A 21,598-nucleotide genomic window follows, 5' to 3' on the forward strand; every position below is an offset into this window, starting at 1 on the left:
GTGGTAAGATGTAGCAGCTGGTGTACAGTGCTCTCCAAATGCAAGGAAAATATCTGGTTTCCACAATTGCCATTTGTTGCAGCAATTTATCTGAATAAAGTTTTTGACAGAAGATACACGCAAGTAATCTAACATTGTGCTACATACAATAGCATTTGTGGTGAAAACTTACCAGTAAATTCTCCTGAATTCACCTTGAAGTTGGCCTTAGTCATTGTGGATTATGAAATGTGCGAATAATCACTTTTAGTGAGGTGAGATCACCTATAAAGAATAAACTTGTTGGGGGATGGCTTCAAGGCATGATCTCAGTGATTATTATAGTGGGAAGGCCACTGGTTGGTCTTGAGACAGCCCTGTCTTTCACCATAGTTGCAAATATAATATGATTGGAAAAAGGGTAGTATCACAACAGAACAAAGCTGTTCTTATCACAAGACTAGCTGTGTTTGTCCATTGTGGAGGTAATAGGAAATGTGTTGGCACAACAGTCTTCATTCAAATGCTGAATAGAAAGAAGTTCTCTACTCTTGCACAAATTACTTCAGAACTTGCTAGTGCTCCAGGTGTGCAAGATTCACACAGAATCAATTAACGACAGTTGCACAGTATAGGTCTGCAAGCCCCAAAAAATGTCGAATGAACTCTAATGACTCACTCCAGCTGTCATGTCAAACTATGGTGCCATACTTGTATTTTGAATCCACAGCAGTGCATTAGGGTGATATTTTCAGTTGAACCCATACAATTGTATACTCTTGTTGCTGAAAGTAACACAAAGACAGTAACTTGGTCTGATAATATGACTCTGAACAAGAATAAGGCTGTGGGAAATGAGGACTGAAGTGGGTTCTGTTCAGATTGCCCTCTCTGTGTAGAAATCCACATGTTTGTCAAATGGCACTCTAAACAGTCACACCTGTCATTTGTCCACAATGTCATTCAACAGTGAAAGCTGTCAGATTCTGGCCATCATAGTAACATCCAGTTACTGAAGGGCCATGATGTTAGGACATGCTGAAGCAAGACTCCTCCGAAAACGCTACGTCATGCAATGCAGCATGCCTGAATGGCATTGCCTTGCCTATTGTGCCCACATGTTACACAGCTCCTCCTCAACCTATGAGAAGACGAGTGGGTAGGATCTCATCTTTGTTGCTGGAAGGAGGTACACCATAGATGTGTTGTGACTTCAGTATTAGCAGTTTTTTGACCATCACTTTCAGCCCCTCTTCTTTCCCTCTGTACCTCAGCAGCAAGGTGACGGCAGATAGCAGGGGGAAGGGGGCGGCACACTGACACATTAGGTAACTTGTTTCTCTGAATTGCCATGTGACCTGATATCTTTCAGAAGGACGCCTTCTTGAGCTTTTGTAGGTGGAGAAGGGTGTCCTGCATATTCTGGATTACTATAGTTTCTGGGTACGAGTGCTGTAGAGATTGGAGGGCCCTCAGGGCTTCGGAGATGAAGAGGCAATTGTCAGTCTGAACAAATTTCATCTGCTCCAGTGCCCTCAAGATTCTGCATCGAACACAGTGACTTCTCTAGATACGCAGAGCAGCCACTATTTTTAGTTCCTACTGAATAAAAAAGGAGCGTTGTGTCAGTGGTTACAAGAGGGCATTCTGAGTAGGCATGGCGATTTCCACATGGAGAGACCAGCTGGGGGCCAGCAATGCAAAAATGTTGGTAGAGCAGAAAGGTAGCAAGATTGTGGGACTAGCAGGCCAGTTACTACAACCCTGAGCTAAAGGCTTTTTTTGGTGTATGTGTTTGTAAGTGGTGCTTTGACAAAGCAAGAAGACACTGAACTTGTATAAATACCCATCATTTTTAGCCAAAGGGATCTCAGCCTGACACCACTATTTACAAAGGGAGAACTACACCAGGCACTTTAGCTACATGGATCCGCCAGAATCCACCACAAGACCTGATTCCCACCAACAATGCACTGAGTACTTGTTCCAAGCCCATCACAGTGGACATAGCGCCTTCTAGTTGATAGGTCACCTCTAGACTGACTCCACCCACAGCCAGTCTTCTGCACTGAGGGGGAGCTTCTTTACAACCTATGCCTGGGTGAGCATACCAATGCTGTACACCTCCGCTCACAAGGGGGACGAGGGGGGGACGCCACTACCGTGGGTGGTCTACTGTTACCAGAATCACGGTGGGTCTCCTCGTCTATCGGTACGTGCTCATCGTGTTGTTGAGGTGGTACACGTGTGCCACGGACTCCACATGCCACCATTCACAACCCCACCACACAGGTGCTGTACGACTGCACTCCTAAGTTGATGCCTGTTTTCCATTGTTCCATTGTAAGAATCACAGCAGATCTTCGCACCTATCTGCGCTCTGTGTGTGCCTGCCCTAAATTGCAGGCCCAAGCTAAGAATGTACTTACATACTACTGACTCTGCATGTCAGCATTCCTGCCCCATCACTGACGTCAACCCGGCCACTGGCCACCTGTTGCATCAGTGCCGCTGTGCTCACTGCTGCTAGCACGCACTGGGGGGGGGGGGGGGGGGGGTGTTGCTGCTGCAGAGCATCGCTACAAGAATTGTAGTTGCTTGCTAATAAAATGTATGACTATCAATGGCGTTTCTTTAACAATTACCAGTCACCATTCCGATGTCAACCCACTGCCTCGCCGGCCAGTGTGGCCGTGCGGTTCTAGGAACTTCAGTCTGGAACCGCGTGACCGCTACGGTCGTGGGTTCGAATCCTGCCTCGGGCATGGATGTGTGTGATGTCCTTAGGTTAGTTAGGTTTAAGTAGTTCTAAGTTCTAGGGGACTGATGACCACAGATGATAATTCCCATAGTGCTCAGAGCCATTTGAACCAACCCACTGCCTCAATTCAACACTGCCACCATAGCGGTTAACCACCCACAACCTTTACATTGTTTTGTCTGATGAATTAACCGTCACTGAGACGTATGTCTGCAGCTGGACGCAGCACCACGTTATTGACACAGCTGTTCTACATCTACATGATTAATCTGCAATCCAATATTAAGTGTGTAGTAGAGGGTTCATAGAACCACCTTCGAGCTTTTTCCCTATCATTCCACTCTCTAACAGTGCGTGGGAAAGAGGAACGGTTAAATCTTTCCATGTGGGCTATGATTTCTTTTATGTTATTATGAAGATCATTTCTCTCTATATAGGTGAGCAACAAGCAAATATTTTCACACCCTGAGGAGAAAGATGGTGATGAAATAACATGAGAAGACCCTGCTGCAACGAAAAACGCCTTTGTTTTAATGATTGCCACCCCATGTCGCAGATCATATCCGTGGCACTCTCTCCCCTATTTTGCGACAATACAAAACGAGCTGCCCTTCTTTCTTTGAACTTCGATGCCTTCCGTCAACCCTATCTGATGCTGATCCCACACCACACTATAATACTCCTGTAAAGGGCAGACAAACGTAGTGTAAGCAGTCTCTTAAGTAGACCTGTCGCATTTTCAAAGTGTTCTTCCAATAAATAGCAGTCTTTGCTTTGTTTGCTCCAACATATGATTTATGAGATCGTTCAATATAAGGTATTCGTAATTGCAATCCATAGCTAATTAGTTCAATTTACAGCCTTTTGACGTTTGTGATTTATCTTGTAGCTGAAATTTAGCGGATTCCTGTTAGTACTCATGCGAAAGACTTCACATTTTTCATTATTGAGGATCAGTTGCCACTTGTCGCAATATACAGATTTTTGTCAGAATCATTTTTTAATTGGTTTTGATCATCTGATGACTTTAGAAGATGTTAAATGACAGCATCGACTGCAAATTACCTAAGGGGGATGCTCAGATTGTCTCTTAAGTCGTTTATGTTGATCAGGAACAGCAGAGGACCTATAACACATCCTTGGGGAACGAGAGATATTACTTGTGTTTTCCTCGATGACTTTCTGTCAGTTACTACGAACCGTTAGCACCGAGAGTTACAATGAGGTGAGTGGACGAACTGTTTCGTTTCCCTTCTCCTGTTTTAGTGTTAGGGGGAAATAGATTCAAGGTGGGACTCCCATCGTAATCTGAAAGTAACATTTATGAAGCCAGAGGAACTGGCTGATTTGTCGCAATTTCTTGGCAATATTAAGGAGCACTATTTTCAGCCAGTGCGTTGCTGTCAGTACAACCTACTAGACCACAATCCACCAAGTGTGTGTCGGAATCGGTGGAGAGCTTCACAGAGAGCAGATGTTACTCATGATATGCTGTAAGATGTAAGTCAGTATCCTATGGTTGTAAGTGTTTAAGCCATTAATTTTTCTTTTTGCTCCTGTTCTTGGTGTACTTGGTTATGGACTGAGGATAAAGTTTCCACAATGACAGTCTGGGACGCAGGTTGTTTCTGGACAGGAGGCGATTCAGTCATCAATAAATCAGGTAGCTCAATTGAAGGCGGAGATGCACAGACAAACAGATAGGGCATCATCCAGTGTGGCTACTCCATTGGTGCGCCCAGCTGCCACTAGTTTAGTTACGCCCTTTTCTGGCAAATCAACTCAGGATATACAGTGAGCTGACAAAAGTAATGGGACAGCGATATGCACACATACAGATGGTGGTTGTATAACATACAGAAGGTATGAAAGGGCAGTAAACTGGCGGAACTGTCATTTGTAGCCACGTGGTTCATGTGAAAAGGTTTCCGACGCGACTATGGCTGCACGATGGCAATTAACAGACTTTGAACGCGGAATGGTAGTTGGGGCTAGTCGCATAGGACATTCCATTTCGGAAGTCGTTAGGGGATTCTGTATCCCGAGATCCTCAGTGTCAAGAGTGTGCCGAGAATACAAAATTTCAGGCATTACCTCTCACCACGGACAATGCAGTGGCCGACCGTGGGACGTAAGACGAATGCGTCTGTTAGTGAAGTGCGGCGAAATCTGGCGTTCGTGAACCATGGCAGCAGACGGCCGACGCGAGTACCTTTGCTGGCAGCAGTACATCGCCTACAGTGTCCCCCTAGGCTCGTGACGATATCGGTTGGACTCTAGACGACAGCAAAACCGTGGCCTGGTGATAAGAGTTGATGGTAAAGTTCGAGTGTGGCGCAGACCCCACGAAGCCATGGACCCAAATTGTCAAGGCACTTTGCAAGCTGGTGGTGGCGTCAAAACGCTGTGGGCTGTGTTTACGTGGAATGGAGTGGGTCCTCTGGTCCAACTGAACGGATCATTGGCCAGAAATGGCTATGTTCGGCTACCTGGAGACTATTTACAGCTAACCATGGATTTCCTGTTCCCAAACAACGATGGAATCATTACGGAAGACAGTGCGCCATGTCACTTGGCCAGAAGTATTTGAGACTGGTTTGAAGAACATTCTGGACAATTGGAGCGAGTGGTTTAGCCACCAAGACTGCCCGACATGACTCCTATCGAACCTTTATGGGACATAATCGTGAGGTCAGTTTTTACACAAAATCCGGCACAAGGGACACTTTCGTAGCTATGGACGGCTATAGACGCATCATGATTCAGTATTTCTACAGAGGACAGGACATCCAACAACTTGTTGAGACCATACCACGTCGAATTGTTGCACTACGCTGGGGAAAAGGAAATCCGTCACGATAATTGGAAATATGCCATGACTTTTGTCGCTTCAGTGTACAGGGTGATTATAATTAAAGTTTCAGTTTCAAAACACTGTAAAAAGAAGAACTATTGCTCAGAATGACGTCTAATCTGAACAGCATATTAGTAGCTCAGGGGAAAACATTATGAAAACAAAAACAAAACTAAGGAAAATTATCGCACTAGATGGCGCTGTAGGCGTCATAAGGTAAATGAGTTCGACTAAAAAGACAGATGCATCGCAATACGCTCCATGAGTTGCACATTAAACCAATCGTACTATGCAAATTTGGCGTTCAACAGTTGTGGAACTGTTTGTGATGTAAGCCCATTCATCATGGCGGGGTCGTATCACATCGGAGAGGAAAAATCGGTTTTTAATTGTTTTGAGGTCAAAACCTGCATAAAAAGCAGAAATGACATCGTATTTTAACTGCACTGAGGCCGAAAATAAGAATGTAATCATTTTTTAACTGTCGTTGGTTTGGCGCAAGGCATGCTCAATATGCTGCCCACCGTTTTCTGCAACTAATTGAAATAGAGGAAAAGCATGTTCCACAACAGATCGGAATCCCTGAGGGGTCACGCTCGGAATGCGTTCTGCAATGCGTACATTCATTTCACCTACGTTTGGAATCGGAGAACAGCATCTTTCGTATAACACCAGAGCCAGAAGTCAGATCAGGTGATCCGGACGGCCAGGCTGTAGGGCAATGGCGACTGATAATTCTAACATTTCCGAAATGCCTCTGCCGCACCGCTTCAGTGGGTGCGCAATGTGCGGAGGAGTGCCCTCTTGCATAAAAATGATCCTACTAACTCACCCACGTTGTCGAAGGGTTGGAATGACGTTGGAGCGTGAAAGACTCTCATAGCGTTTACCAGTGACGGTACTGGTAACATGATCTGCAGGACCTATCTCCTCATTTCATTCATTACTGTTCCATATATTGTCTGTCCTTCGAGATGGAAATCATAATTCGGAAGATGAGGTGAGTGGACGAACTGTTTCGTTTCCCTTCTCCTGTTTTAGTGTTAGGGGGAAATAGGATTATCATTGATCGGCCGGCCGGGGTAGCCGAGTGGTTCTAGGCACTACAGTCTGGAACCGCGCGACCCCTACGGTCGCAGATTCGAATCCTGCCTCGGGCATGGATGTGTGTGATGTCCTTAGGTTAGTTAGGTTTAAGTAGTTCTAAGTTCTAGGGGACTGATGACCTCAGAAGTTAAGTCCCATAGTGCTCAGAGCCATATGAACCATTTGATTATCATTTATCATCATTCCATGGCTTTTTATTGTCCATTTCCACGCCAGCAAGAAATTCTAGAGCAAATGTTTGTCCTGTCCTCCTGGCGGGTCAGCGTCAAGCAACTCCTGAGCATGGGAAATCTTGTAAGGGTAGCAATGCAGGATGTTTCATAGAAAATTATGCACCGTGCTCACAGACATGTCCAAAGTTTCGGTAATTTCGCGTGCACTGCGTATCTGCACACCGCCGCTCGATCTCTCGTGCTATGCTGTGGCCATATCTTCCACAGACGTCGGATCAATTGTTCCTCCCCCCCCCCCCTCCCTCTGACACATTGCACTTAAAAAGAAAGTGTCTTTTCGAATTCGTAATCATTTTCTCCAGACCGCTAAAAGACATCGGACCAATACCTTTTTTCACACCCTTGAGCGTCCGGAACTTTTGCACAGCTTGTGGTGCACAGTCACCGTTCGTGTAAAAGAGCTTTACCAGCAGCACGCAATACTGCATTGAGAGAGTCATGCCGAGCGTCTTAAGACTCAGACTGAGGAACAGCCAAGTACCCTGAGTCTTTTATTTAGGATATTCTGCCGCTTACAGTACCATCTAGTGATAAAATTTTCGTGAATTTTCTTTTGTTTCCGTAATGTTTCCCCCTTCTTCGATAATATTACGTTCAAATTTGACGTCATTCTCAGCAGTGGTTCGTGTTTTACAACGTTTTGAAAGTGGATCTTCAATTTAATCATCCTGTATTAGCTGGAAGCAGCAGCAAAGGCTAGGTGTTGGAACAGATGAACAAATGGCTCTGAGCACTATGGGACTCAACTTCTGAGGTCATCAGTCCCCTAGAACTTAGAACTGCTTAAACCTAACTAACCTAAGGACATCACACACGTCCATGCCCGAGGCAGGATTCGAACCTGCGACCGGAGCAGTCTCGCGGTTCCGGACTGTAGCGCCCAGAACTGCTCGGCTACCCCGGCCGGCGAACAGATGAACAGCTGTTGCAAATGGCTAAGTTAAGATTGACAAGGGGACAAAAGCATTTGTTAGATATAATGAAGAGTCGAGAAGTGCACTAACATATGAGCAATTAAAACAAGGTCTCCAGCAACGCTATAAGTAGTAGAATAGCGTGAAGTTTTTCTGGGAACATTTATGTGGACTATTACAGAAGTACAGTGAATGAGTGGAAAGTTTCATTGCTATGGTAAGAAAAGTCAATGTACATACTTACTAGTTAACGGGAAGTGATGAAATGAATAACACTATCTTCCAGGAGGCCGAGCGTAGAGTACTAGATGCCTTGCTGAGGGGTCTGCTGCCTGATATGTCTTGAAGGGTTTGGGCAGGTATGCTGAAAGACCTGAACACTGCCAGCAGGATAGTAACGAGGCTGAAGTAAATAGAATAGTGACAGGGTTGCGAAGAATAGGCGAAGTAATTTATCTACTGACATAAGGCATTACAGGTGTGAGTCTTCAGGGCACATCTAGAGGCAATACTGCCAGCCACAATTTGAGATGTGTGATGTGGTTGGGCACTGATGGAGGGATTGTGGAAATAAGGGAAGGAACGGACAATGGCTAAACAGTCAGATGTTAAATGCAAACGGTAAAAATAAGACCGCCGAGTGGCGTTCCCATTAAATTTTAATGCTACAGAGATGTATGTAGAAGTAGAGTGTGGCACAGTAGGAGTTGTAAGTGGTAAAGAACATAAACGTTTGTCGGACACAGGGGCACATGTGTCAGTGGCAAGTCTCGACCTTACAGGCAGGAAACAGTTAAACCCACCGAGATGTAGTTTGTGTGGAGTGGGAGACAGATGTGGAGTCACTAGGTTCGGAAGTATTGAGTTTGCAGGAGTATGAGAAAGTAGTGCCTCATGTAAGTGAAGGTTGCTGAGCAATCCTGGGACTAGACTTTCTGTTCAAGCATCATGCCAAAATTGTCCTTCGACGATTATGGTGGAACTCACTTCTCGATATCGGTCACTTTCCACAATGTTTGGCTCCCAAAATCGTGTGCTACGTTCCCTCCAGATGCGAATCCGTCGAGAATCATTCTCCAAACCAAACCGGGACTCATCTGTGAAAATAACATTGGCCCACTGATCGACCGATCAGGTGGCATGTTGACGACTCCACTCTAGACGTTCCCTTCTGTGAAGACGCGTCAGAAGTACACATACAGCAGGTCTCCGACAATAAAGGACACTCTCCTGAAGCCTTCTGTACACCGTTTGCTACCATACAACAAGTCCAGTGGAGAGACAATCTGTTAATTCTTTGGAGGAATACCTCTGACTTGTTGATATTTGTCGATGTATGTTCTTCTGTGACAAGAACTGAAGTTGTTGTTAGTACACTCTGTCATTACTACATTTTCAAGGCACAACACTTTTTGGTACGGAAACCCGGGACGGAGCAAGCTGAGAAGAACAGAACTATAAAGATGAGCTGGAGAACAGGAGTGGGCACGCGTTTCTCGTAGAGCGCAGAAACGTAAAACTACAACACTGTAATACTTTTGGAGTACTAGCTACCAGCAGGCTGGACTGCGTCGAAAGAGTTTGCTAAGAGGAAATACTTGCCTAGTGTTGATTTTAATTTGGTTATAACTGTTGGTTTGGTGTTACCCATGAGCATTTGTTATGAATAGTGGTAAGACTAGTCTTTTGGGTGGCCGAGATGTTCAATGGATGACAATGGAGATTATTTTGGAATATAGCGCACCTGTGAGAATAATGGCAAAGTGCCATTAAGCGATTTATGTGTGATGCTAAATAGAGGATTTAAGCAATTTACGGCACGGCGAAGCTTTGTCAGTGGTTACATGGATTAGTTGGAGTCAGTATTAGCATTCGAATTCTGTTTTGTGTAATTTTGTGGAGAATTTATTAAGACAATTTACTGTTAAATAGTTGTCAAGGGATGTTCAAGTGGAATTAACAATTTGGTAACAGTATTCTGTAAGTCTGTAAGTGGACTTTTGAGGAAGTTACTGACCATGTATAGATGAGTATGCAGTCAATGAACCCCTTGGTTAAAACTAGTTAATTTTAAGGAAAAGTACTTATACAATCTGTTTCTGGAATCGATGTTACAACTACATCATTATGATCCTGAAGGAAAACGAGCCAGGACAGTGTGGCAATCGCCAGGTTCTCCTAGACCAAAAAAGGTGAAAGTTGTTCCACCTGCAGGGAAAGTGATGGTGATAATACTTTCTTGAGTATAATTACCAACATGCAGTTTCCCCTCACACTACCTGTTACAGTAGCAAACTAAACGTTAGTATTGGCTAAACTGAGGAAGCAAATTGGAAGAAAACGACCAGAACTTTCTTGGACTGGATGGCAACTGCATCATGACAATGTACGACCTCATGTTGTAAATCAAGTCATGCCGTTTCTGGCTCATTTCAACATTACCAGTGTACTGCATCCGCCTTATCGCCTCGATCTTGTACCGTCAGTCACTAAAGGGAAAGCTTTGGGGCATTTGATTTGAGAACTCTGAAGCAAATACTCAAGAAATGTGAGGCGATTCTCAAGGACCTGTCAAAGAATGGCCTGCACCATGTGTTTGAGGACTGGCAGAGAAGCTATAAAAAGTACATGCAAGTGGGAGATGAGTACTTTGAAAGTGATCATGTAAACACGAAGTCAGCGCTGCTGACCACTAATACGTCTCCATTGCTGGTGCCTTCCTTATGGACACAATTTATCATCCAGACCAGAAGCTTGACACAGGCAATTGAGAAGCATGGTTATACATCCTACTCGCTGTTCTCGTACCCTGCCGTTTACGTAATTTAAAATCATACTGTACGCCCACATCTCGTGGTCGTGCGGTAGCGTTCTCGCTTCCCACGCCCGGGTTCCCGGGTTCGATTCCCGGCGGGGTCAGGGATTTTCTCTGCCTCGTGATGGCTGGGTGTTGTGTGCTGTCCTTAGGTTAGTTAGGTTTAAGTAGTTCTAAGTTCTAGGGGACTGATGACCATAGATGTTAAGTCCCATAGTGCTCAGAGCCATTTGAACCATTTGAACCATACTGTACGTTGTGCTGCAGTGATTTGACACTGAACCCGAATGTGAGGGTAAGTGTGTTGCAAATCCCGGCCCGATCACCCAGATTTAGGTTTTCCAGTGCTTCTCTAAAACGATTAAAATGAATATTGAGATGATTCCTCTTTACAAGATTTTCCTCCCCATCTTTCTCCTATCCAAGCTTATGCTTTGTTTGTAATAACCTCGTCGTCGACGGGACGTTGGAACCTCATCAAAAAAATGGCTCTAAGAACTATGGGACTTAACAGCTGAGGTCATCAGTCCCCTAGAACTCAGAACTAATTAAACCTAACTAACCTAAGGACCTCACACACATCCATGCCCGAGGCAGGATTCGAACCTGCGCCGTAGCGGTCGCGCGGTTCCAGACTGAAGCGCCTAGAACCTCTCGGCCACTCTGGCCGGCTGGAACTTCATCATCCTCCCTATTTCCTAGATTGCCATCTCAGTGCTCTGAAACAAGCGCTTTCTAAAATAAAGGAGTGGTTTGATTTTTGTGTAGATCATCTGTCGCCTAAACTCCGGCTAGAGGCCAAGGACTTGTGGAATACCCCAGTCTAAATAACGCCGCTGTTTCGGTTGCCAAAGATGGAGCAACAAGCTGCTAGATATGTGGCGACTTTATTTGGATAATTAGTGTACTATGAAACACCTACACTGCGCAAGCCACCTTACTGTAGCAGAGGGGACTTCCGTGTATCGTTGTCACTTTCCCCCTTTCCCGTTCCAGACATGAATAGTGCACCGTATGATCGAGTGCTGGCAAGAATCCACGTGAGATCAAATCCCTCTAGTTTCACTTTCAAGGTTTCTTCGTGGGATATTGGCAGGAGAAAGCAATATATTGCTTGACTCTTCTAGGAAAGTACAGTCACGGAACTTTAACACTGAAGCACACCGTGATGCACAACGTCTCTCTTGCAGCGTGTACCACGGGGGTTGGATGAGCATCTCCGTAACCCCTTCGTGCTTACAAAGCAAACCTGGGACTAAACACGCCGTTCTCTCTATATTATCCGTCAACCATGTCTAGCACGAGTTCCAGACTGACGAGCAATATTCAAGTAGTTGTCAGACTACGGCTTTGTAAGCCATCTCCTTCGTGGGTCTATTACAGTTCCTGAGAATTCTTTAAGCGAATATCAAGTCTGCGAAGTGCTTTTCCTAGGGTTAATTTTACATGGTCGTTCTACTTTAATCCGCTCCATACACCTGCTACCAGGGATTTAATGTACACTGAAGAGCCAAAGAAACTGGTACACCTGCCTAACATCGTGTAGGGCCCCCGCGAGCACGCAGAAGTGCCTCATCACGACGTGGCATGGACTTGACTAATGTCTGAAGTAGTTCTGGAGGGAACTGACACCATGAATCCTGAAAGGCTGTCCATAAATTCGTAACAGTACGAAGAGGTGGAGATCTCCTCTAAACAGCACGTTGAAGATGTGCTCAATGATGTTCATGTCTGGGGAGCTTGGTGCCCAGCGGAAGTGTTTAAACTAGGAAGAGTGTTCCTGGAGCCACTCTGTAGCAATTCTGGACGTGTGGTGTGTCGCATTGTCGTGCTGGAATTGCCCAAGTCCATCGGAATGCACAATGGACATGAATGGATGCAGGTGATCAGACACGATGCTTACGTACGTGTCACCTGTCAGAGTCGTATCTAGACATACCAGGCGGCTCTTATCATTCCAACTGCACACGCCCCACACCATTATAGAGCCTCCACCAGCTTGAACTGTTCCCTGATAACATGCAGGGTCCATGGATTCATGAGGATGTCTCCATACCCGTACACATCCATCCACAGCTTGAACTGTCCCCTGCTAACATGCAGGTCCATAGATTCATGAGGTTGTCTCCATACCCGTACACGTCCATTCACATGTTTCCAGCCATCAACAGTCCAATGTCGATGTTGACGGACCCAGGCGGGACGTAAATCTTTGTGTCGTGCAGTCATCAACGGTACATGGGGCCTTCAGCTCCGAAAGTCCATATCGATGATGTTTCGTTGAATGGTTCGCACGCTGAGACTTGTTGATGGCCCAGCTCTGAAATCTGCAGCTATCTGCGGAAGGGTTGCACTACTGTCACGTTGAACGTTTCTCTTCAGCCGTCGTTCTTGCAGGATCTTTTTCCGCCCGCAAATGTCGACGATTGATGTTTCACCGGATTTCTGATATTCACGGTACACTCGTGAAATGGTCGTACAGGATAATCTCCCCTTCATCACTACCTCGGAGATGCTATATGCCATCGCTAGTGCGCCGACTAATAACACCACGCTGAAACTCACTTAAATCTTGATAACCTGCCATTGTAGCAGCATTAACCGATCTAACAACTGCGCCAGGCCTTGTTTTCTTATATACGCTTGCCGACCGCAGCACCATATTCTGCCTGTTTACGCATCTCTGAATTAGAATATGCATGCCTATACCGGTTTCTTTGGCGCTTCAGTGTATGTGACAGCTTCCAAAGATTGTTCGGTAAAGAAGGGTCTTTCTGCCTACTTATCGCAATACATTAATTTTTTTTATGCTTAGTGCCAATCCCTCGCCAACCGTGGATCGTCTGCAGCTATTCCTTCATTGATTTATGATATGGTTGCATAGAGCAGCATAATTTGTGAACAGCTTCTTATAGCTTCCGCTATACGTCACTAGGTCATTTGTTTACATTGATGAACCAAAATATGATGACGACCTGCTTAGTAGTGTGTTGCTCCATCTTGCTAAGCAATACTTAGACAGTTATCCTGCCAGAAGATGTCATCGCCGTAGGGGAAGACTTCAGACACGGAGGAATATTGGTGGTCCATAATATTACCAACATAGTCCACAGCTATCATGCTACCTTCGATTACTATCACAGGTCCTATGGAGCCCAGGTGAATGCCAAAAATCGTTCAAATGGTTCTGAGCACTATGGGACCTAAGATCTGAGATCATCAGTCCCCTAGAACTTAGAACTACTTAAACCTAACCAACCTAAGGACATCACACACATCCATGCCCGAGGCACATTTTGGCAACCTGAGGAAAGACATGCATGGATGTCGGTTCCAGTAGGACTAGTAAGTGCAAGAGTGGGTGCGATTGTGGATCAGTCAGTTTCCGACCGCGCTCTTCGAAACAGGAATTGATCGCCTCTCCTCCCAGTGGAGTAACTGTCTTAACGTGTGTGGTGATTACTTTGAATGACATCATTTCATGGTCCCGTTGTGGCGGATGTTTTACATTTGACTAGCTCTTATAATGCTGACTCCACAAGCTTGCGTCTGTGGCGCAGTGCATCCTTCAGCCATTCGCTTGGATGACAGCTAAGCGGGCTCGATCGTCGGCCTAATGTACCAAAAATGTAAGTCATCTGACCAGGTGACACGTTTCCATCGATCCACGGCCCGGTCTCAAAGAGACCGCGCCCACTGTAATCGCAATTGACGAAGTCCTTGGATCAACATGGGTACATGTAGGACTGGTCTGCTGCGGAGCCCAGTTTTCAACAATGTGCGCTGCACGGTGTGCTCGGAAACACTTTTGTCTGCCCTATCGTCAGATGCCACAGACGGCCGCCCATCCGACTTTACAGAGCGGGTAAGCCTCCCATTTGCACGTCCTGTGTTGAGTTGTGGACCTCCAACGCTTTGTCGCCTTCTAGCGTTTTCCCCCTTCTTGAACCAGTTTCCAGAGACGTTCACGAAAGTAGCTCGCTAACAGCCGATGAACTTTGCCGTTTCCAAGATGCTTGTTTTCAGGCACGGAGACATAACAATCTGCTTTTTGTCAGATTCACTTATACCAGTGGATTTTCCCCCATCTGCGGTCACATCGTCGCTGGAATGATTCTCCATTAGTCCCTGATCCGCTTATTTGCTTCCGTTACCACGTTACGTTCCTGAAACGCCACCAGGTGACGTTTAATTTTGCACTGGGCAGTGGTCATAATGTTTTGTCTCATCACTGTATATAGTGAATAGTAATGGTGCTATTACACTCACTATGAGTGCGTCCCAAGTTCTTTTCCGCCTGCAGATTTCTCTCCCTTAAAATGAAGTACTCTGTTATATTTGCAAATTTTGAAGGAATTCTTCAATCCAGTCACAAAGCTGGTCTGCTACGTCGTATGCGCGTACGTTGTTTATTACACTACAGTATGGAACTGTATCGAACGCCATCTGAAAGTTACGAGGTGCGGCATCAAGTTGGGTGCCGGCATCTACTTCCTTTTGGGTCTCGTGAACGAAAGGAGCGAGCTAAGTTTCACACGATTATTGTTTGCGGAATCCATGTTGTTCTTACAGAGAAATTTCTCTATCTCCAGAGAGGTCATCCGAGTACAAAACGTATTCTAGAATTACACAACAAAATGACGTCAGCGATATACGCCTATAGTTTTGAGTGCCTGTTCGACGAACCTTCTTGAAAACGAGAATGATGTGCGCGTTTTTTCGGTTAGTAAGAACGCTTCGCTCCTCCAGACGACTGTTAGAAGATGGGCAGGTTCTTTCACATGAAGTAAAGGAATTTAACTAGTACTGGACGTAGTTGTAGTTGCCCCTCCTTAGGTAGAAAAAAGGAGTTTGTGTGGTAGATTGTTGACCCGAGACAAATAGGAATCCGTGAAGATAAAATCTGCGGCACAGAAAAACATAATATTTGTTGAAGGAAAACTGCTTATATTGGTGTGTCCTTGCACAAAACCGAGCCATGTGGGGTCGTGATTGAAGCATTTACATGGTACACAGAAGGAGACGGGTTGAAAATCCCGTGTCGCCTTCCAATTTATGTTTCCTGTGGTTTCCCTAATTCACTCGAGGCAGCTACCGGATGATTCCTTTGAAAAACACACGGTTAACTTTACTTCTCTGTTTTTGCCTTATCTGAGCTTGTGGTCTGTCTCTAATGACCTCGATGTCGACGAAATGTTAAACCCTAATCTTCTTACTTTGCTCTCGTTGCCGAGAGGACTAGTTATGGATTTATTCGCGATTAACAGGCCACTACACTCTTTTTTATAACTTTTTACACTCTTCCTTGGCCTCCTTATGTTTAAAGTCATCAGTTTTTATGAAAAACATGTTTTTGCCACTGACTGCTACTGAAAAGTACAGGCAGTTTTCAACGTTTATATTAGTGTAACTAAGATGTTATTGCCACTGAAAATCTGTAAAACGTAATAATTTTTGTTTTCTGATTTGTTTCAGGAACTGGAGAGTCTGGTAAAACAACAATTTTAAAGCAGATGAAAATTCTTCACATCTCGGGATATACTGTGAGGTATGTTATACAATGTGTTTCCTAAACTGATTAAACATTTCATGTATAGTACTGCGTGTAAATGGTACATGCCTGATTATTTATTCACAAAATCTGAAACCTTGTGAGTAAGCTACAGTTTCAGAACATCGTGTATATTGCATTAACACATAAAAATCATTGGATAATGGTGGAAGTACTCACCTGAACGAGAAAAATTGTGGTAGGACTAAAACCTGTGATTCGTAATAAAATAGGAGAAGCACACTGTTGTATCTTTAACATTTTGGTGCTTTTAAAAGAAGTAGAAACAATCACTGTTTTCGAAGATTTTTGATGTCTCATAAGAGCAATTTGTTAAAAGAATATTGTAACAGATTAGTGAAGCAAGGGCCTATTTGTATATTTAACTTCCCATTTTAATATCTCATACTGAGACTTATACTGGGAGTTACAAAAAGGTACGGCCAAACTTTCAGGAATCATTCCTCACACACAAAGAAAGAAAATATGTTATGTGGACATGTGTCTGGGAACGCTTACTTTCCATGTTAGAGCTCATTTTATTACTTCTCTTCAAATCACATTAATCATGGAATGGAAACACACAGCAACAGAACGTACCAGCGTGACTTCAAACACTTTGTTGCAGGAAATGTTCAAAATGTCCTCCGTTAGCGAGGATACATGCATCCACCCTCCGTCGCATGGAATCCCTGATACGCTGATGCAGCCCTGGAGAATGGCGTATTGTATCACAGACGTACACACTACGAGCACGAAGAGTCTCTACATTTGGTACCGGGGTTGCGTAGACAAGAGCTTTCAAATGCCCCTATAAATGAAAGTCAAGAGGGTTGAGGTCAGGAGAGCGTGGAGGCTATGGAATTGGTCCGCCTCTACCAATCCATCGGTCACCGAATCTGTTGTTGAGAAGCGTACGAACACTTCGACTGAAATGTGCAGGAGCTCCATCGTGCATGAACCACATGTTGTGTCATACCTGTAAAGGCACATGTTCTAGCAGCACAGGTAGAGTATCCCGTATGAAATCATGATAACGTGCTCCATTGAGCGTAGGTGGAAGAACATGGGGCCCAATCAAGACATTACCAACAATGCCTGCCCAAATGTTCACCGAAAATCTGTGTTGATGACGTGATTGCACAATTGCGTGCGGATTCTCGTCAGCCCACACATGTTGATTGTGAAAATTTACAATTTGATCACGTTGGAATGAAGCCTCATACGTAAAGAGAACATTTGCACTGAAATGAGGATTGACACATTGTTGGATGAACCATTCGCAGAAGTGTACCCGTGGAGGCCAATCAGCTGCTGATAGTGCCTGGACACGCTGTACATGGTACGGGAACAACTGCTTCTCCCGTAGCACTCTCCATACAGTGACGTGGTCAACGTTACCTTGTACAGCAGCAACTTCTCTGACGCTGACATTAGGGTTATCGTCAACTGCACGAAGAATTGCCTCGTCCATTGCAGGTGTCCTCGTCGTTCTAGGTCTTCACCAGTCGCGAGTCATAGGCTGGAATGTTCCGTGCTCCCTAAGACGCCGATCAATTGCTTCGAACGCCTTCCTGTCGGGAGACCTTCGTTCTGGAAATCTGTCGCGATACAAACGTACCGCGCCACGGCTATTGCCCCGTGCTAATCCATACATCAAATGGGCATCTGCCAACTCCCCATTTGTAAACATTGCAGTGACTGCAAATCCACGTTCGTGATGAACACTAACCTGTTGATGCTACGTACTGATGTGCGCCGAAGTCAACATTACCTTCCTTCAATTGGACCAACTGGCGGTGAATCGAGGAAGTACAGTACATACTGACGATACTAAAATGAGCTCTAACATGGAAATTAAGCGTTTCCGGACACATGTCCACATAACATTTTTTCTTTATTTGTGTGTGAGGAATGTTTCCTGAAAGTTTGGCCGTACCTTTTCGTAACACCCTGTATAGGAGTAGAATCGTTTACATTATTTTGTGTCGCTCAATGTTTCTGTTATACTTGTCGTTGCGCTATGTGCAGTGTGTATTAATCGTAGCACTATTGACATTCATTGCGACTGGGTCCAAGTAACAAAGTAAACGTAACGTACTCATCATACTTCTGTGCAGTGAGCGACGTGAAAAAGTAGCGGAAATTCTGCAGAATGTTCATGAATCAATTTATGACATCGTGAGAAACATGAGGCTCTTGAATCCACCACTGGATCTGGAAAATTCGAACAACGAAAAGAGTTTAAAATATATAGTGCAACTTGGTCCTGATGGCCCATCTACTTTTTCTGAGGTATGTATTTTTATAGTTATCTTTGAAGCCAAACGTGGAGAGCATTCTTTATGTTATATGAACTTAATTATCTTGAAAACATGTGTTACGTGGCTTACGCACCAGCGTACGTTTTGATCAGTGTCATATTACTAACTAACAAATATATTAAATTATTATAGCTGAGGTTCTCTACTTCTAGATTGGAATACAGTCCATTTGACACAATACTCAATGGTAACTGCGTATATTTTGCTGCAACAGGTCAGCAATATCGGATGGGAGTGTAAGTAGGTAATAGGCTTTGGGATTGTTTCAAGCGGCCTCACTCATTTCAAATATTTGCAGAGGCTACAAGAAAGGGGCTGGCATAGCGTGTGTCTTCCCGGATCAAACAAAAATTTCAGCACAATCATTCCTATTCTAAAACGACAGCAACTCAACTCACCACTTATCACTTTCAACGTCACGGTTTATAATAAAGAGTTGCAATTACGGAAAATGTTTTACAGATGTGCATCTACTTAGTCTCAGAATTTGGAAAAGAATTTGCATCTTGAATTACATAAAAAATCAGAACCAATTGTTCCCGGGACGACAGGCAGCTAATTTACCTGCAGCAGCTGCCAACGGGACGCTAATGTTTTTGTTCCATGGGCGTAGCCGGTTGCTGTAAACTGAGCAAAACAATACCGTCAGCATGACTACATACTGCTCTCTCACATATAAATTTAAAAGTGGCTCGAATTGTTTCTGCAAGGGACACTTCAACCGTGGATGTAATCATGTGGCGAAAGTATGCGATGACTTTCTGTGACACATCTCGGTCAACGTTAATCCTCGATGTATCACACCACATGATGACTCCTTTGACCAACTGAGAGAGGCTCTGAGGAGCTATGTTTAGTGGATGTTACACGTAGGAGACAAAATAATTTACAAATGACAATGTTTACTTGTTATTCCCATGAAAGACTGATGTTTGATACCAACGTTGGCTGAAGAAGCAGCGTGTATTCCCTATCTTGTTCCTTTCTCTTTCCTCAGCCAATAAATTATTTTCGTGCATTTTTACAGTCTTGTTTTTATGTAGGTACATTACATTTGAGCATGAATTTTCGAGACGTTTTAAGCATTTCATACGCTTATGACACAGGTCAATCACTAGCGTCTGCTTAATTTAACGAATTCGAAAGAAGCACTGGCGCTTTTGAAAAAATTGCAACTCAAAGGATATCTGTGACTGAAATCAACGTCATACCACAAATTAAGCGCACGGCAATAGATAAATAATTAGGTTTACCGAACTGCACACAATATCTGATTTAGTGATATGGTGCAAAGCTCCCACTTGCTGCGATCAGAATCTCTAAATGTCGTGGCGTGTGATCGAAGTTGGGCCTGGATATGTTATTGTAGAGTCTCCCTTCGGGCGATTTGTTTGCGAACCCACAAGCAACAACAGTGTTTACTGAAAGGATCGACACGAACAAGCTGACGACCGACAACTTGTTGGATCTGCGGTATGTCAGTCGGAAGTGTATGCCAGGAAAGTAGTGTTCCTCGCCTTTTATTAAAGAAGGCTTTCAGTTTGTTCTCCATGTGTGACTGGGTATTGTCCTACTGAAATATGATACGTGAAGTTGCTTGAACTAGAGGCAGTAAACCGAGCAAAAACCTACCTTATGTACCAGCATCATGTATTGCTCACATTGCGTTGTACCGCAGATTTAAAACACGGAACACTGGCGTAGCAACATGCCTTGAACGAGGAGAAGCGTTCCAGAGCGACTAATCAGGCTCCCAGATACAGCTAACTCATTAAGCTCTGTTCGAACTCACTCACACGCTAATACTGAGTCTTTGGGTGTCGAAGACGCATGCAGTCAGTTACCTTCATGTTTCCACTTCGTCTGATAGCTCTTCATGACTTAGCTAGGCGTACCACTGCCTTCTGCAGTCAAGCAAAAGAGGATGCTGCTGGGAATAAGCCATCGCAATCTCTTTGAAGGACTGATCATTTATTGCTGGTCAACTGATCTACGCAGCCTCAAAGATTGACTTTATTCAGGCCTTTGTTTCTGTCGTATATGTAGTTTCCCCCTTACTGTCATTTAGGAATACGACTGGTTGGATACCCGCGCTATGTAAACTGCGAAATAAAATTGTTCTTCAATCAGTCTAAAGAAGAGTGCAAATATTTTGTAATATGTTCGGAACAGGAATACTTCCAACACGTTGAAGCTTTGTGGAAAGACCGCAGTGTCCAGATGAGCTACCGCCGTTCAAACGAATACCAGCTTATCGACAGTGCAAAATAGTAAGTAACAGACTTAGGTTATTCTCTTCATGTCTTTGCTACTATAATGTAGAGTGTCTTCATACAGTTTTCATACTTACAGCTTTCTTGATCAGCTGGAAACTCTGAAGCGGCCTGACTACGTCCCTAGCGACCAGGTATGTTAGTTTCAAAATTCATGATTTCTTATTTATTCACCGAAAATTTTGTATAAATTAACTTCTTCGAGAACTTTATGGCAAAGGACTGTCAGCAATTAAACGTAAATTCTTTAATTTCTCTTGGTAAGTATTGATTTTTTATGCGGTTCATAAACATTGCATGATGTGGGCGGTTAGAAATTAGGAACATTTACGAGGAAAACTACCTGGAAATATAGAATAAAAATTTCAAAACCGTACAAAAAATCACTCTCTTCACAGCACAGTAACTGTCTTTCAGTAGGCACCACTGACAACTTAATCACCGTGTTCTTATGATCGTTGTCAGCAGTAACTGAGTGTTAAGATTGCCAAATCTTGTGTTCAGTATTCAGTAAGTGTGTCACATATTCATTAAAATCTTTAAATTCAAGATTTCCTCTGTTTTTTCTTTGTTTTTTACCTCCGATAACTGTTTTATCGTTCGCTTTAAGGCGTCAAACTGTGCCTTATTTCTGGATGCAGTCTCAAAATTTGGCTTTTCTTTCAGCCTGTCAACTAGGTAAAGTTCCGCGTTCTGACCCTAGACGGGCCGCTCGGACCCGACCGACGGCTGTCATCCCCTGCCAATGGCTTTATTGGATGAGGTATGGAGGGGCATGTGAGCTGCA

General features: G+C 44.2%; 1 protein-coding gene across 1 annotated transcript in view; it reads left to right on the top strand.

The window, feature by feature from the left end:
- Window positions 1-21,598, top strand: part of LOC124556646 (guanine nucleotide-binding protein G(f) subunit alpha) — a 70,319-nt gene that overhangs the window by 11,668 nt on the left and 37,053 nt on the right. The window contains exons 3-6 of the mRNA XM_047130613.1: window positions 16,139-16,211; window positions 18,335-18,509; window positions 20,711-20,808; window positions 20,891-20,945. Coding sequence (XP_046986569.1) covers window positions 16,139-16,211; window positions 18,335-18,509; window positions 20,711-20,808; window positions 20,891-20,945 — 401 coding nt within the window. The remainder of the gene's footprint in view (window positions 1-16,138; window positions 16,212-18,334; window positions 18,510-20,710; window positions 20,809-20,890; window positions 20,946-21,598) is intronic.

Source organism: Schistocerca americana, chromosome X (assembly GCF_021461395.2).
Source record: "Schistocerca americana isolate TAMUIC-IGC-003095 chromosome X, iqSchAmer2.1, whole genome shotgun sequence".
Classification (NCBI taxonomy): domain Eukaryota; kingdom Metazoa; phylum Arthropoda; class Insecta; order Orthoptera; family Acrididae; genus Schistocerca; species Schistocerca americana.